The sequence below is a fragment of the Bufo gargarizans genome, chromosome 2 (assembly GCF_014858855.1).
Source record: "Bufo gargarizans isolate SCDJY-AF-19 chromosome 2, ASM1485885v1, whole genome shotgun sequence".
Lineage (NCBI taxonomy): Eukaryota > Metazoa > Chordata > Amphibia > Anura > Bufonidae > Bufo > Bufo gargarizans.
In genome coordinates this window covers 584,492,798-584,511,490 of record NC_058081.1, presented here as the reverse complement: position 1 = coordinate 584,511,490, position 18,693 = coordinate 584,492,798, and the positions used below count along the sequence as shown (strand labels likewise).

General features: G+C 44.0%; 1 protein-coding gene across 8 annotated transcripts in view; it reads left to right on the top strand.

Annotated features, from left to right (window-relative positions):
- Nucleotides 1-18,693, top strand: part of SAMD11 (sterile alpha motif domain containing 11) — a 135,782-nt gene that overhangs the window by 100,768 nt on the left and 16,321 nt on the right. For 7 of the 8 annotated variants that reach the window (XR_006387921.1, XM_044281810.1, XM_044281809.1 and 4 more), the window contains exons 6-8: nt 601-693; nt 7,383-7,544; nt 13,275-13,425. Coding sequence is in view for 7 of the 8 variants with exons in the window: in XM_044281810.1 (XP_044137745.1) it covers nt 601-693; nt 7,383-7,544; nt 13,275-13,425 (406 nt within the window). In the remaining variant the exon portion in view is untranslated. The remainder of the gene's footprint in view (nt 1-600; nt 694-7,382; nt 7,545-13,274; nt 13,426-18,693) is intronic. The other variant, XM_044281811.1, reaches the window with a different exon arrangement.

Below are 18,693 nucleotides of genomic sequence, written 5' to 3'. Positions count from 1 at the left end.
CAGAAGGGCAGAGAAGTGGAAGAGACAGGCAGGCAGAGGAGGCGAGACAGTTGCGAAGGCAGAGAGACAGCCAAGCAGACGAGGAGCGAGGCAGGGAGCGCAGGGAATACTTACTCGAGGCGGCTGACGGCTGTTGTAGGAGCATTTGGAAAAGGGGCTGAGGGGAATCTCGCGCTTCTTTGTAGTTGTTCAGCACCAGGGTTGAAAGCTGTGGAAACACACAGGGGACAGATGATGAATCTCAGTAAGAATCACCTGCATTTAATATTTTTATGGCTCCAAATCATTTAATTCATTCCCTCCCTGATGCACCACACAGGGGGTGACGGAAATCACTCCCATCCTAGTGGGTTCCTTGGCAGCGGGTTGATCGTCTCTTGCTTTGTGTGATTTTTATTTTTCATTTTATTTTATGTTATTTTTTTGTTTTCTATTTCTAGTCCCCCTTTTCCTTAACTCCTTGGTGTCCACCCCGGCGAAATGTGTCAACCTTTTGTCCCAGCCATGTAATATTTGATTTGCATTGAGTGTATTTATTATACTTTTTTTTTTTGTCTTACGTTCTCTTTTGCCCTTCTTTTTATGTTTTTTACCTTCCAGATGACTTTTTAGGCAAGAAGCGAGAATGCTCTCCCAACAGTAACAGCGAGTGCCCACTGGAAAGCAAGAAAGCCAGAAGCGAGTCTCCGAAGGGTAAGTGGCACCCCGTGCGCCTCCTTAGTGCTGATTGCGAGTGGGGGTTGTAAAGCTCGTGGAGGGGCGTGGATAGAGGGAGGGAGAGTTGTCAAGGTGATGTGTTTGTGGAGTGTCACAGTGGAACGGGAGGGAGGAGAAGGGCTACCGAGTGGATAAAAATGCCTCATTAGCCCACCCTTTCATTGCTATCCGGGACATCACTCCTCTGTGCCCTAATGATTTGCTCTGCATGCAGATGGGTGTTAATGAGGCGGCTAAAACTTTACATGATGTCAGCCCAGACATTAAGCCGCGATCCAATCCATTCCGAGCTGCCAACAAGAGACTGGATGAGGATGGGCAGTGTCAGGCAGAAAGGGCTCTTGGCAGCTGCTCTGAATGTGGATGGGTCTATGGGTGAATTCCTGCCCCGCAGCCTTCTTTTACACATTTACATTTCATTTGTGAGATCTTAAAGAGCTTTCCTTGGAGTAAACTGACGTCTGAAAATCGGCTTTGGGACTTATTGCCAATCCGTTGTTTTTTTTTAAATAGATTTGTACATTAGAAAACCATATTCCAAATTAAGTTTTCTTACAGGTTGTTATTGTTTTGCACATTTTTATTATTTGCTTTTTTTTCTATTAGTCACTTATTTCTGCACATAAAGCACAAATTGTAAATCTGTCTGGAATGGAAATAGTAGATGAGATCCTGGGGGCACTAAAAGTACAATATCTCTCCTTCTATGCTAGGTTCCAGAATCCTAAATACCCCGTATAAAAGAGATCTTTTTAGATTGAACAAAATGTTATGTCTAGATGTATGTTTGTGTGTATATATATATATATATATATATATATATTAATACAGTGTATGTGTGTGTGTGTGTGTATATATATATATATATATATATATATATATAAATACTGTGTGTGTGTGTATATATATATATATATATATATAGTAATACAGTGTGTGTGTGTGTATATATATATATAAATATATAGTAATACAGTGTGTGTATATGTATATGTGTATATATATATATGCACATTTTGTTTGAAGAGTCAAGTCAGTTACTTTAACTTTTAGTCAGTGGGTCTGACAAACATAAATGCCTCGTATATATAAAATTTGAATTGTAAGTAGAAAATTAACATTCAGAAGCACCATGACCAAAATACACAAAAAGTTGTTTGATTATATATAGTTCCAAAGGCTACTCTTGCCTTGAAAAACTACAGAAACCCGACAGATTCCCATTATAAATCAACTGGATCTGTCAGGATTTGGAATACAATGGCTACTTTTCATGGCTCCTTTAAGAAAGGAAGCCATGAGAGTAGTGTGAACAGATGGGACTGTAGAGAGGACTTTGGCATGAAGTTATTGTAAAACTACAAGAACCCCCCACCAATTCATATCTACTATAGTTGCTTGTTTGTTTTTGGAAATCTTCCCCGGTAAAGGTGTGACTGCGTTCACATCTGCATTGTCATTTCCAGTTTTTAGTTCTGTCACAGGGTGTGTCGCACGGTGGGTACCAATAGTGCCCGATGGATCCTTTTAACATATAATACGGTGTGTTGGGTCCCATCATGGTGTCTGTCGTTTTATTGGAAAAAATATTGCCCCGTGCTGATTATTTTTTATTTTTTCTGGCTCTGCAATGGAGCTAGAATCATTTATGGGGGCATAAAAGTCATCAGCTGTTGGTAGCCCCCCCCCCCCCCCCCCCCGTGTAAACAGGTACAGATAGTACCGATAATTGCTCAGTCACTGATCGACTGATCGACACGCTATATCCTCAGTTACAGGTAGGAAATCTGCTCGTGCAGAAGGGCCCTAAGACCGCACAGCGGATAATTACACAGCACTCAGAGCTGGCGTAAAAAAAAAAAAAAAAATTGATGAAAAAACATAGCAATTAATTCTCTAAGCTTCTGTTCACGCTACCAAACAAAATTAATCAGAAATAATTAGTGTTTTTATTTTTGGAGTCTCTGTAGATTCCTTCCTTTGTTTTGAGGTCTCCTTGAATCTTTCTCATTATGTGACAGCCTTGGCACAATGAACCCGGTTGGTGGCCTTGAAATCCTTGACGTTAACTCCTTTACTGCCAGACTGTTGTCGGGTGGCTCTGTCTGCAGGTAAAACCTACTGCAGTCTCTCACATTTTTAGAGTTTGGAAAAAATCCCCAACTAGTATAATAACCGATTCGACTCTGCTACCTCCACATTGTTTGAATAGGGCTCGTTGTGTATAATAAGTCTCTGTCTCAGCCTTCCTTATGTAGATTGTGTTTTAAGAGCTGATGTGTCATAAATGACCACTAGTTTAGGGATGTACACGTAACCATTGACTTTAGAAACCAGTTAGGCCCCCTAACTGGTTAATCTGTCCGGCGAGGTGCAGAAAAGGCCAGAGGAAAACCGAAGCCAGAACTGATGCCGTAGTTTTCTATGGGATTATTCATATTCATCCAAAGCAATACTGGATGTAAAACAGCGCCGGACAGAAAAGCGCTGCGTGCTACATTTCTCTCTGGCGCTACCCGTCTTCAGCAGGGGTGCACCTAGCCTTCCTGCTTCCTGAGGTGAAAACTGAAACCGCACCCCCCCCCCTCATGCCAATTTCTTAACCTAACCCATTTGACTCAATAAAAGCTCTTATTGCCCATGACCCTTCCGCTGCCCCCCTCTTTCCCCTACCTGGTGCTGCCTGAGGCGATCGCCTCACCTGGCCTCATTGGTGGTGCACCCCTGGTCTGTTGTATATACTGATGTATGTGCGCCCAGCCTGAGAACACGTTCATCTTTTTAGTGGCCAGACAGGAAGAATTTTCATAGACGTTAATAGACAACAATGCAAAAGTTAGGCTCCAATGGAGAACGTTTAGGTGCACAGGCGACCTGGCTCCTTGGATTTGTCCAGTCCTGCATTAGGCATACAGTTCAAACTTGGCCATTCCTTGGGAAAATAAGATTTGCAGGAAAGGGATAGTAAATGTTTTACAGACACAAATTACTTGTATAGCAATAATGATGATAGGCATATGCTTCAATATGCAACTTGCATCTAAAAGGAGTGTGTCACCAGCGACCTCCCTATCTAATGTTGATAGACACATTGCTGTCGTTCACCTGATAAAAAAAGCTGTCTTTATTTTGTTGATCGGCGGCTCCGTTCCCAAGTTATGATACTTTTTCTTAATATGCAGATGAGGCCTTTGGTGCAATTAGGGTGTCACCATTGCATCCAAGCTCTGCTCATTTCCGTGGCCAGCCCCTCCCTCACTGCTTTGATTGACAGGGCCAGGCAGTGGCAGAGCAGTGAGGAAGGGGCTGTCACTGGTGACAGATTCCCTTTAAGATAACTTCTTTTTTTTTTTTGTCCTTCCACAGTTCAGTTGTATTGTTTAACCTGATCTTCCTGGTGATTTGAATAAAATGCTAGAAATACAGTAAAGCCTGACACTGAGTGTCGGGAACTGGATGGTCCAGTGAACTGAACGTTCAGGCATCAATTTAATTTGAGGGAGAAATGTTTTTTCATATAGAGACCTTACACTCTATAAAAGGATTTCCTTGGAGAGGGGTCCGGCACTTGATAACACGTTGTAAGATAAGTAGTTTGGTTGTCTGTCCGTTCTAAGACCCATTCAATCTTTCCAGCTGCCGGGAAGACCGCACTGCAGTCACTAATTGGCCGACGCTTCTCCTGCAGTCACAGGATAATTGTTCTCCTTGTGAGTCAGAGGGGAAGACAGACAGACAGATGCTGCTGTCTGGTCCAGCCATCTCCTCCCTGGTGCCTCTTGGAGATTTGGCTGGATCAATGTCCAGTCTTTGGCCATATTAGCCGGTAATGACCGGGGCAGACACAGGAAAGCTGCAGCGAGCATGGTATTAGTGAGGGCTGAGTGCTCTTAAAGCTCCAGATCAGGTTTTGTCCGGCCTACTTGGTAATCTGAGACCCATGTCTTGGTGTTTTCTCTTCTTTTCTAATCCAGAAGTATGAGCAGATTATAGCGTCAACCTGTGTACATCCCAGATCACTGTATCAACAACCCTGTAATCTCCCTAGATAACATTTAATGACTAATAACACATGGCTTGAGATTTCTTGTGTATACGTGTTGCCACCTACTGATCATGCACATTCACATGGTAAAGTCTCCAACCTGTTTCTGTCCAGGTCTTGACATACTACAACTCCCAGCATGTCCTGACACCACAAGAAGAATCTGTTTTAATTGCAGAGAATCACTAAAAGTATCGAAAGTTTTTAGGAAACTTCTAAGGCGGCTTTCACACGAGCAATATCCACATCAGGATGCTATTTGACTATACAACTGACCCATTATAGTCCCATCAGTCCATGCAAAGAAAATGTTTCTCTCTAGAGTCGCCCATTCAAGTGAAAGTATAAGCCAGAAAAACAGACAGTCACTAGCCACCCAACCCCCTCACAGGAGCAGGAGATGTCTCAGTGACCATTGGTATTGTTGGAGATGGGGCTTATTCCAATTAGACTCATTACGTCACATTTATATGTGGCATCATGAGTATTGGGAAGAATGATCGTTAATACGATCTTTTGTCCCCATACAGTCTTTATTTGTCTGCAGGACATTTCTCGTTTACACAGGGCAATTTGCTGCACATTTTTTAGGTTATCAGCAGCATATCTACAGGGTGCGATGATTAAGAACGATCATTGGCCCATGTAAAAGGGTCTGAATTATTTCAGGGATTGACAGTAAACAATGGGAAAGTTGGGTATAAATATTAAAGGCTATGGACACCTTGCCAGCAATTTTTTATCATTGTATTATACTCATATTGAGCTACAAAAATGTATTTTAACAATTTGTGTTCTACAGCCGTCACTTTCAGTGTATCTGTTTCCCATTTCTGATTTACAATGAATCCATCAGGGAGCTGCTCTGACAGCTCGATTTGTAGCCCTTATCTCTGTGCTCTGAAATCCTGACAGCTCATAAACACTCATTTCAGCCTCATTCTTATCAATTTGATAAGAATTTACCTATAATGAGTGTTTATGAGCAGATGGGGGCTGCAGATCGAGCCGTTAGAGCAGCTGCCTGATCGATTCAGTGTAAAACAGAAAGCAATAGCCAATAGCAGATACATAGAAAGTCAAGGCTATACAACACAAACTTGAATTTTTTTTAATGTGACAGCTAATTGAAAAAAAAAGTCAGTAGCTGCTGATCACTTTATAAAGGCAATGAGCTTCCAGACTGACTCACTTCTATTCACTGCTCAGCATTGTAGAACGTCTCTTACATGTTATGCTTTTTAGAGAGTTTAGTCTCTTTTGTTTGTTTGCGTGGTGCCTCAGTAGCTCCTGTCTATACCAATATAATTGCGTTTTCTGTCCCCCAAGGCCAGCTCTGCCTGTTTCCAGAAAGGTCAGTGCCGCGTGTGCCATTGACGGCGTTTATACCCATGCAGGGGCGTCAGGAGAGGCATCTTTAATTAGTTTGTGTACCCAGGTGTGCAGTGTTGGGCCTTTAGAAAATGAGGACTCTGCAGATGTGAGGCTAGAGAACGTTGTGGTGTCTCCTATATCAGGCCCGGACAAATTATCATTAATTACATTTTAGGCTTTAGACCAAACCAGGAGCCTCTCTGATACAATTGTAGTAGCCAGGCAATAACAGCTCTCATAGACAGAAAGTAGGGCAACAGCAGCAAATGTTCAGGTACAATGCCCGTCATGTTCCGTGTTTACTAGAGCTGCTTTTCTATACCTTATGTAACCTATGGACAATAGGCTGTGTATGATTCATGGAGTCTGTACATCCAGAGCCATCAGAACTTTTGATTGGTACGAGAGGGCTGTGACTCTCAAATTTCTTTTTTTAGGCCAACTCATAACTTTCTGACTCCTCATTCTAAAGTGAAGAGCTCTGCTTGGTCGTTGAAGATCTTTACAATCTTCTTTGGTGTTGGCTTCTTCAGATTTGGTGCAGATTCTTGGTGATATGAGGTGGTACATATAATGTAATATTGCCCTTTCCGAAGTATGCCTAGAAATGAGCGCCATCATATCATTGATGTTTGGCAGGAAATGGGCTCATCTCAAGTTTGAAGGCATTGGGCCTCCTGTATGATATGTAGTGTGCCCCCTAGGCAACCATTCTGATCCCTGCTTTTATGTTCAGACCTGGCTTAAAAAAAGTAGAAGCTGGAACTGTATTGGTTGATATTTTGGCGACACCTAAAGTTCTTGTCAGGACTAAATATTATACATGAACCATAATATGGACACTACACATAGAAACATAGAAATGCAAAAAATAAATAAAAATAGCAATGATCTTATTTCCTTTGTTCTTATTTTGTCATATATTAAAAGTAAAACTGAGAAATGCCAGCTCTGTCCCCCTCCTTCTGCTTACAACCCTGTGACTGGCTGGAAGACACATTTCTGAAGCACCGCCCCTTGGCTAAGCCCCACCTCCTTGCTCATTGCCTAGCAAAAGGTGGAACCGATCAGCTGGAAATCGCAGAAAGTGCTGCAGACTGACACACAATGGGGGCGAGATTATCTCCTGTTTTTTTATCATTTATTTCTATGCTTTTTTACACTCATTTGTGTGCTGGTAATTGTAATTGTTATACCGTTTGCATCATTTTATGGTTTCTAAGTTTCTTTTTCTTTTCTGCTGCAGAAAACTCCCAAACTCCTTTGCTGGAGGAGCAATTGGCTCAAATGACCCCCGAGGAGCACTACAGACGTATGATGTCAGCACTTAATGAGCATGGTGGTTTTGAGGAGCAGCAGCAACGGCTGTACCAACTGGCCAACACCATGGCAGTACCTACTCACAGCGGTAAGAATGGCAAACGCGAGTGAAATCGATTTTAAGCAAATTTAACTGACACTGTGACAAATATAGTTTAGGTAACGAGAAAATGTCACCTCTCCTGACATGTTAGTTTTATTAACTACCTGCATCCCCCTTGTAATGACAGGATCCACCATTCACAATATGTGATATCACAGCTTATCTGCTCCCTCCTGACCACGGGTCACAGAGCATGCCTAGAAAACTCTCCCATAGGAGTCAGTGCAGTGACTGTAGTCTCTCTGAAAGAATAGGAAGTCTTGACGCATTTTAGGCCTAGTGGACAAAGTGAAAACTGCATTATTTTAGACTTAAAAAAAAATAATATTGATAGGCATGTGAAAAAAAAATCACCAAAAATTCTAAAAATGTTTTGCATAAAAAACTTGATTTATTAAACAGTAAGTCATTTTCTGATGACACATATTACATAGGAGCTGAAATGTTCAGCCACAAATCAGCTTCTCCTTACATTTCATGCATGGATTTCTTATACTGTGAAATCACATAGAGGTGATGAACATATTGAGGATATTGATACAGAAGATGTGTCCATGGTCAGACGGGTGGGTCCTTAAAGTAACACCAGCTGTTTTCACAGGGATGAGGCTGAGATTCAGAGCGCAGATTTTCATAAATCAAGGCCACAGCTCCACGGACCCGTTAGGGCTTTGATTTATTAAAATCATTACTCTCAATCGTGACGGAGAGTCAAGGGGTGGCCTTGATTTATTAAAATGTACCAGCCTGAGGTTGGGGGAGGGGATTTACATCCTCAGAGACTGATTCCCTGAAAAGAGCCTGGAACTGGCTCACATTGCCAGCAATACTGGGGGGCCGAAATCATATATAATATCATTTAGGTCAAATAAAATACACGCTTCAATACTTGTCTGTAATCATGTGACTAGCAATAAAAACAACCTCAGCTAGTAAATATGTGGTTACCACTGGTGCCTTGCTGGGGTCCTGGATTTAGTATGTTCTCCACCTGTTTTCATGCTCCGGGTACTCCAGCTTCTTCCCATACTCCAAAAGTAGGCCAAATTGGCTTCCTACTAAATTGTGTGCGTTGGGGTCCAGCGCTTATATGGCAGCCACTGACTTCCTAGGGAGTCACCCCAGTCAGACAACTATCTCTACACTTGGAGTCCCCGGGGGGAAAGAGCATTACAAATGATTGTCATAATAGACATTTATGTAAAATGCATTATTTGACCATGTCAGGGCCCCCTAGTGGACAGATTTGCATGAAAAATGAAACTAAGTGGAATGTGCAGGTGACGTAGACCCGTGTACCACAGAAGAATCAGAAAATTGCCATTAAAACAGCCCCCCTGACTTTTATGAAGGCTGTCTGTCCATGAAAACTGACAAAATAGGACATTCACACGACCGTATTTTCAGTCTGCGTCCGATCTGCATCTTTTGGGGAAAGCACACTGACCCATTCATTTCTATGGGGTCACAAAAATTGTGCACAGCACACGGATATCATCCATACAGCCGAGCCAAAAATTATAGAACATGTCCTATTGTTCCTTTTTTTCAATGGGACCTGCGAAAAGTGCGGGATGCACACGGACCAAATCCCTATTTTGCAGATCCGCGCTTTGCAGACTGCAAAACAGATCCCGTCATGTGAATGCCGCTTTACACATAATTTTATACAGTTTTCTTCCATATTTTGGACTCGGATAGACTGTCGTGTGTCAGCTCCTAGGAGAAAGCGGATGATCATTTCATCAGGATGCACTGATATCGCTCAGTCATTTTTGACGGATGACAGGAAGGCTGGCGCCGCTATGTGTAGTGCATTTTAATACATACCTGTATATAGAGACTGCTAGGAGATATCAATAATTAAAAGTGCTTTTTCTAGGCCAGTGTGGGATAGGTAAGTGCTTTATAAATGACTTTATAGGGTGAGGCAATATTTGAAGCGTGCCCTCTGGTCGCTCTTCCCAGCAGCCGTGATACAAATGCAGATCCATGAAGATTTTTATCTCTGCTTTCTCCTGTCTAGTATTAATCCTGCCTTCTGATCCTGGCTTTACCCGCAGCCTCCTGGGCTTAAAGTGTCACTCCATGTGATGTTTCCAGCTGTCAGGGAAGCGGCCTGCCTTCTGCACATTCATAGTGGGGGGGGGGGGGGGGGGCGCAGAGTCAGGGCGCCACATCCGGGCCTGTCACCGATAGCAAGCGAGTTAAGTGACATGTCGCCAGAAGTTACAGGAATGCTGCAAGGATTTCATTAGAAGACACTTATCCGCGTCCATTGATTTACAACAGAGAAAAGTCTCCCACATTAAAATGGTGTTATTCTGTATTATATCCATTACCCACTGGTGACCATCACAGACTAGCACCGTCACAGGCTGTCTGATCCAGTTTAAGGGTTCTAGCATCGCTTTTGTAAATGATATCCATTGATGGGAAAGCTTGGTGACAACCAGCATGGCTTCCCACAAGGGTTGTCATCTTTTCTAGTCAAAATGGACCAAGTTATGCAATGATACCTTCCCTACTCTGTATTGCTGCTATAATTGTCAGATAAACCCACCAACCATCTCATGGGGTCATCCCATCAGCGGAGGATCAGGCAGTTGGATTTCTACATGCTTGACCCTTTTGTTTTTGGGGCGATGAGAGTCTGGCAGCAGGTTTCTCCCCTTTCCCCGTTCAGGACAAATGCATGCTTGGCCGAGCTGAGCGTGCATGTGTATGGGAGGGTTGCTTTTTATTATGTGCAGTCAAATTCCTTGAATCTATACTGTTTGATAATCTATACTTTTTGCATGTATGTCTCTAGACCGTTTTCACATTACCATAATTTAGTAAATCTGTATACCTCCTCTTCATCAGTCAGGGTAGTCATTTATTTTGCTCCCCTACATTGTCTAGCATCCCCGGCATTTGTCATCTTGTAGTACGGGGATCAGCAACCTCCGCCATTTAGGCTGCTGTGAAACTACAACTCCCAGAATGCTTCATTCACTTCTATGGGTGTTAGATGAACAGCCGAGCATGTTTGCATGCTGGGAGTTGTAGTTTCACAGCAGCTGGAGAGCTGAATGTTGCTGATTCCTGTTGTAGTAGTTTCGGCCAGAGCAGCATCATACATGCTGTTATCGTGTATTATGTGGTACCACATCCTTCCTACTGCGCCTTCCATCTTGTCATTTGTCCTGCGCCCAGTTTCTCTGGCCCTCAGCGGTGCCCTCATTGACCACCCTGCCACGCTGCTCTACCAGGGGAAGCTGTGGTTGTACTTGCCGGTCATGCTGGGGGGAGATGTGAGACCAGGTATGAGTTAGAATGGTGGACTTTGAAATTAAAATTGTTGTGCGGTTGACTGTAATCTGTTGTTCCCTGTTATGTTGAACTTCAACGCCCAATCTTTCTGTTCCCAGTGGAGGTGTATGGCGGCGGCCTGCCCCCCTCTCTTCTTTGACAGTACATGCACACTTGGCTTAGCTGAGCGTGCATGTGTATAGGGAAGTCTGCAGAAATAGCTGTTGGCCAGGGTATAAAGGAACCTTTATAAGCTCCTGTCTTATTGGCTTTCTGTTAGTTAAAAGAGGTTGTGCCATGAAAAATATCCTACATTTATCAAACCAGCACCTGGATCTGGATACTTTTGTAATTGCATGTAATTAAAAATGTAGTATACCTCTGAGCTATTCAATAAAATGTATCTGTATAGCGCCACCTGCTGTTTCTTCTTTTCCATATTTCTTGTCCATCTCACTGAGGCGGTCACACACGCTCAGTTTAAATCTTCAACTGTCTCCAGCCATATCTTCTAGAAGCTGTGGCAGTTAAGCCTCATGCAGACGTCCATGGAACACGGTCCGTGAGATACCGGACTGGCATTGGAGGAGCGCACGGCGTCATTGGTTGCTATGACGCCGTGCGCTCCTGCAATGCCAGTCCGGTATCTCACGGACCGTGTTCCACGGACGTCTGGAAAAAAGCCACAACAGAAAGGACACACCCCCTGAGAAAGGACACACACCCTGAGCTGCCAGGCTGAAGAGACTCTAGCAGAACAATTGGATCAATGAATGGGGAGATCTCTGGATCCATGTGAGGTACAGGGCTGGTTCTAGCTTTGTTAGAAAGAGGTTGTCGTGTACTATAGGATGTTTGAATTATTATAATTTTTTTTACATCAGTTATGGCACAACCCCTTTAAATGATATATTAACCGTGGTGGGGCATTACTTTTGGGCAGATTTGTGTACTGATAGTGGTTACATCAAAGATAGAGGCATCCACGTACATTTCAGTAGATAGTCTGTGGCAGTTGCTAGGAAAGGGATGTGGTACTTTAAGATCCTGCGACATCCAAATGTAAATTTTATTATTATCTCTTGGTGGTCAGGCATTTTTAGCTTTCAGACAATTCAGGCTGCTTTTACATTCGCTGATGCCCCCTTCCCCCCTCCTATCTCTGTGGCTTGCGTTCCTAAAGCCGCCAGCTCTGACAGGCTATGACACCCCCGTGACTGCCAAGCGCTGCAGCTGGGAAGCCCCCCCAGGCTGAACTGCCATATCTCATCTACACAGCGCATCTCACAGATCGCTCAGGATCCAGCGACACAGTTGGTAACCTCGAGCCTCAGACTCCAGGATCTGCGGCAGGCAGACATAGCCCAACTTAAAGCACTACCCTCCAGGCACCATGATCAGCACCCCTAAAGAAGGCAGTTAACCCAGCCGTGTTAATCGTGTCTGGGCCCTCTATGCGTCTAATAACCACGAGTGTGCTGCCTCCTCTTGTCGTTGTACATATAGTCCAAGATGAACGGTGGCATGGCTGATACGTTTATTGCTGGCACATTCATGTATGTCTGCATTTTCATGAACTTTACCATGGTCTGCATTACAATGGCGATTTACGCCAACCTATGAGATATATGCAAATGGGCCGTACTTTATAGCAGTTGAGAATGACATGATCTCGAGAAAACCTAGTCATCTAATATTTGTCTAGTCAGATTCCGGCACAGAGCAGGTTTTATTCCCATTTCTTCCTTCTGAGGCTGCTGTGCCTGGAAAATCGCTTTTACTCAATTGCATCACACATTTTTTTCCACTGCCAAAACCGAGATGTGATCCTGAATAGAAGTGCGGTGATCCTGGCCTTATAAACTGAGGCGAGGGTAAGGAACTCGGGGTACTTTGTGTTGGATCCCTGGATGGAAAATGACTTTCTGTAAGCTTCTCCAGCCAACAGAAACGTTGCCCGCAATATTCAGACTGATAGCAAAGGCAGCAGAGCATTTTCTGGAATTGTAATGCCCTCTTTTTCACTTGGGAAGAGGAACTTGGTCCGCCCCACCCCCACCCCGGGGTGACTCAGCTACGAATGTTTTCAAGTTAAAAAGCATGACCATTTCCAATGGCAGAAAAACATGTGGTTTTGATTGCTTAGTTCTGAGAGAAGGAGAAAAAAGGGCAGAAAGAAACCGCCAAAGAAAGGAAGATAGAGAGCAGAACAAAAGAGGTTAAGAGATGGAGCGAGAGTGTGATAAGGAGCAGGACGATCTCGCCGAGCAGCCAGGTAACGCTCCCACACACTGGGATGAGAGGTAGGGAAGGCGGGAGGATGGCTTGCTCAGGATATCTCTGTCAGGAGGCGACTTGAGAATAGTTTGCAGCACTCCAGGGTGTTTCAGCTTGACACAGTTTCCGCTCTTCTTTTGGCAGATCTGCTTCGGGCTCGACAAGAAGTGGCAGCTGCTGTGGTGCGAAACCCAGGAGCAATGGAAGCTCACATCCCCACCTCCAGCAGCTCCTCAAGCCAGAGGAGGAAGCAAGGCCTGCCGCAGCACCGGGACACGTCCCACTTCACCGACAGGTAGACTATGATCTGTGCTGACGAGACCGCATATAAGACCAGCGCATAGATGTCCTTATGGTCATGTTTGTTATTTGCTATTTTTTTTTATGTAAGTCTTACACTTTAGGTTTTGTTAAGCCAATTTCTGCTAAAGGCACTGAAAGCATATGAAATGCAGAATATATTTAAGGGGTTCTGTCATATATACATTTTTTTTAGTTATATGTAAAGCTGATAGAAAATGACATTATGCAGAGCATGGGGGAAGGGCGAAACATTATTTATATAGTGGTAGGTCTATACACTCAGCTTGTCTTTCCTACACCTAGGGCAAAGGTATAGTGCAGGGGCCAGCGACCTTCGGCATTCCAGCTGTTGTGATGCTACAATTCCCAGCATGCACCATTCATTTCTATGGGCGTTCTTTGAAGAGCATAGCAATTATGCATGCTGGGAGTTGTAGTTTCACAACAGCTGGAGTGCCAGAGGTTACCTACCCCTGGGTATAGTGTGTTGCACTATCCTTGTATTTACATACCATGGCCAAGGCAAAAATGGCCTGTAGGTACTCCTATGGTACCAAGTGCACATACTCTGCTAGCCCCTTTAAGCTTCGCCTCTGTATAGACAAGTCATGTCAACAAAATCCTCCATCCTGCTGGTCGCCCCCAATATCAGGGCCCAAGGGCACAGACAACCAGTCATCCGGAGTCAAGAACAGAGGGTTCAATCAACAAGCTAATGTGTATAGGGAGCCCCCGACTCTTACTGAATATTTTTGTCCAATCCTTTACCTCTTCCAGGAGATAAGCTCCCACCAAGGGTGTCTGAGAGGAGCTTTCTCCATATTCCCCATTGACAACACATACACACTTGGCCGAACTGAAGGTGCACGTGGGCTTCAGGAGAAAAAGCTGCTGGCCAAATGAGTGTTCGGTCAACCTTTGGAGCATAAAGCCTTGAATATGGGAACTTAGAGCAAACATCATGAATCCTTATTAGTGCTTTGTCCTAATTTACTTCATGAACAGATTTTCTGCTTTTAGCTTTTGTCTCACCTAATGTAAAAAAAAAAAAGTTAAATAGTAAGCGAGCAGAAGTTCAGGCTCATTTCCTGGTATCGGCTCATCCGGCATTTATGTGACAACCTGTGCTAGCATTGTGAGACCCTGCGCTAGCTAAAGAACATTACAGATTGAAAGGTTAGTTATGTGTGAAAGTGAGTAAGAAATGGTGTGTGGGCAACTGCAACAGTCTTGACGCACAGCACACCGAGAGTGGGATTGTGCAAGCTTCCACCTAGCACCTCCTCAGGCAGGCACGTGACGAGATCTAGGTCGTCAGAGCAGGTCCTAGCTAGAAAGGAGCAGAATTTAAAGGGAAATGTAAGATTAAAGGAAATAAGGATATCCTGCCATTTTTGGGCCTAGATGCTTTCTGCCTCTTATCTTTTCTTCCCTGTAAGCAGCTCACATTATTCGTCAATGGGATGAGTGATAAAAAGTTCGGGAAAAAATGTCTGCCCCCAGTTTGAGAAACAATTACTTAGACATAGGCGATTGACAGTGGCTGGTCTTCACAAGTTTGCTGCAGGACTTTTTACATGCTCTGACACAAGAAATCCTGCAAAGGTGTTAATCTTCTGCTGTTCTGCGCCATTTCTGGCTGTAGACCAACAGAGGCTGTAGCTTGTCCAAGAGGAGGGGGTAGTGATCTTTTTGTCCTTCTGCAGACATACAGGCATTGATGGGAGGCTCCTGTTCCAGCCAGTTGTCTTACAGCCAGAAACAAAATAAGGAGCAAGGATGCCCTCCTTAGACACAGAGAGATTTCTTTATATATTTCTCTCATTTTAACTGTAATATAATGCAAAATATGACCAAGAGAAAGAAGATGACAGAAGGGCTGAGAGGTTTTTCTTTTTCATGTGTTTTCTGAGTTTGGTGTCTCTTCAATCATAGTTTATTTTCCACTTTTCTGTAATTGTCATTCCTGGCACTACTGCCCTTTTCTTTCCTTTCTTTCCTGCCATGTAGTCTTTATTGTCGCACAGGGGTTGTTAGCTAGATTGGATGGTTTTAAGTTGTTGATCTCGCTCCTCGGAAAGAGGACTAGGCTTATAGCTCTGGAAGGATGTGTAGGATAAGCCTCGGCAGTAGGATTGCATTAAGTATGACAGTGTTGTGGGAACACAAGTGAACGAAGGGGCTTGCACTTTGGCTAACCCTTCCCATCATGGAGAAAGCTGCAGACACAGACACGCCAGTTGTGGGGATTGCATGGTTCCTGTCCAGCATAACTCCAGGAAAACCTCCCAACCTCTGTGTGGCCTGGAAGTCTTCCAGGGAAGTCAGTGGAATAGATGAAGAAAGCATGTTTGGGTGGGGAAAGCGAAGGAGAGAAGGGAGCAAGTGTGTTTGAGGAGTAAGATCTGGCTCTGACCTGTACTTTCCATCTGGAAGCGAGCTAGACTTCTCTGTGCTCCAGACTTGAGGAGGGGAATGGAACAGTTGTTTATCACCAGATAAAGGATCATTGTCTGGACCCGGCTGGGTCTTCTACCATTGGCGCTGGCAGAGGACTAGTAAATAACGACAGATTCCAGTAAGGAGGCGGGAGAGTCCTGGGGCTTTCTATAGGATCAGGGTTTGGAAAACAAAAACTGTAGTTGTTCTTTTGTCTGCTATAGATTTGACAGGGGGGGGTTATTCAGGTCGCATAGGGGTTGGTGGCCAGACATTTTGTTCCTCTAACTAAATAACTAGATGAGCCAAAAACTCTTGTGACCGTCATCCTGAAGACCAGCATAGTGAATGGTGAAGTCCATGTCATCGATGACATCATAATTGTGTAGAATATACTGGGGGGGAAAGTCTACTCATGTGTTGCACTTTTCTAAATGGCATAAGTAGGCCTGAAAAGTGGGTGCTGACCATAGGGAAGCTTCAGAGTCAGTGCTGAATCTCTTTAAAGGGGTCATCCAACCCTTATAATGACTCCCCCAATGCCTGTGCCCCTCAGATACATTATATTTACCTGTTCCCCGGCACCCATGTGGCTCCGCATCCCTGCACGGCCGTTGCTGCATCAACTCGCGGGTTCTGCTTGGGTGGCTTTTGCCCGTTGCGGCCTGCTATTGGCTGCTCCTCCCCCATCTCCGGATGTTTTGATCTGAGTGACGGAGAGATGCAGCTGTGGCCGTGCAGGGATCCGAAGCGACGTGTATGCTGGGGAGCAGGTAAATCTAATGTATACTAGGGGCCTGGGCATTGGGAGGATCATTTTAGGGGTTGGGTAACCCCTTTAAAGAGACCAGTCCTTCATAGATTTTTTTGGGCAATGCTACATGGGAAATGAATATGCAAAGCTGTATCTCCCAAGGAAGAGAACCATTGACTCAGCGCCACCTATTGGAAGCGGCTCTCTGAGTCTAGCTCTGACTTTCTAACACGCATTGGGATTTGCAAGGGAATATTGCCAAGCCAGATATCCATCCTTAGACAACTGTTTTGGTGTGCTTGCCCCACATCACATCACTACGGAATAGGATTCTGGCTGACGGCTGAATCTCCTTGAAGAGACCAGTCCTGTTTGCAGACTTACTAGGAGTGCTCCATGGTAAGGAGCCTTATTGGAAATGCTCCATATGATATGAATATGCAAAGAGGTATCTCTCAAGATTGAGAACCATCTCACTAGTGCCACCTCTTAGAAGTTGTGCCCCTATGAATTCTCAAAATTCTGACTTTCCAACAAGCCTTCGGATCTATCTATTCACAGGATCGGTTTCTTTAAGGAGAAAGGCTTGTTGGAAAGTCGGATTTTGACTCATAGGAAGCCACTTTCAAGAGGTGGTACTAGCGAGGTGGCTCTCTTTCTTGGGAGATATCTCTTTGCATATAGAAACACTGTACAACAAATGTGTTGTATCTATGGGCTCCTCCGCTATCTTCCTGTTCTGTAATACTAGAGACCTGTCATGTATATGTGCCATTCCTCTCTGAATTGCATGTAAATGTGGGCACTAGGTGGCAGTGTTCTACTAGAAAGGAGCCTGAATATAATGCGTTTTACAGCTGAGGCAGAAGGAAATCAATTATTTATAATTTATGCCGTTCATGAGATAGTTATAATGTGATATATACAATATTATGGACACTTAATCAGCCATTTAATCATCTTTCATTTAGAATCCATGCAGTTATCTATGTGGTTGGAAGGGGTTAAAGTAGAGACGAAGCCGGCTAGCCTGGAGCACATAGCTGGAGCTGACAGAATCTCACCCCCCTCTTCCTCCATTCCCAGCTCCCTCCCTCAGGCAGGGTGCGTGAGGGGAAGGTAGATTTATGGCAGCCGGAGATAGAGGGAATTGCGAAGGGATGGACAAGGCTTGGCATGAGGTTAAGAATCCATCCCATCTTCCTGTGTGGGAACTCCAGGAGAGGATAAATGAGGAGGAGTAGTCCCAGCATGAGGCCACAGTGTATCACTTATGTCAGCACCACAGCTCATATATCCAGCCCTCTGTAGCAACATGCTTGATCTTCTGGACGTATGGCGGCTCCAGCACAGCGTGGGTTAATTTTCTAGTAGATGTGGATCAGACCAGCCTTCCTGATTAGAACTCATCTGGTTATTTCTTATTTTTATGTGATAATATTGCCTGCATCCAGAATGGAAAATCTCCAGGAAATATCAGCCCCATGCAGTATCTTTTCTTAGAACTCTGCATTGTGCCGTTCCTCTGTTATTCCTCCTGAATTTTCTAAATGACTTGACCAATAAATTGTCAAAGGGGTGTGTCCCTATTCAATCTGAACAGCGTTAAATTAGGTAGGTACACGCCCCCAACTTTCACTTCACTTATACATTTCTAGGAGGAATAACAGAGGAAGGGCACAACAGTGTTTTAGGAGAAAATGCTCCCAAATTATAACATTGGGAATCCTACTAAGACAGACCTGTCTTTACCAGCTGGCCCCTAATAGAACAGTCCGATCCTTGTCTGTAATGCAGACATTAATAGGTCATATTCTATTCTTTTGTGGAACGGACATACGGAAACGGAATGCACACACAGTAACTTCTGTTTTTAGTTTTTTTGCAGACCCATTAAAATGAATGGTTACGCATACGGTCCGCAAAAAAAACAGGACAGACTCGGAAAGAAAATATGGTTGTGTGTATGAGCCCTAATACAGCTTTAGTTAACCTCCCACAGTGTGTCTCACTCTGCTTTCTAAAAATCCTGAGGGATACCTGTGCATAGTTATACCCCAGTATGGT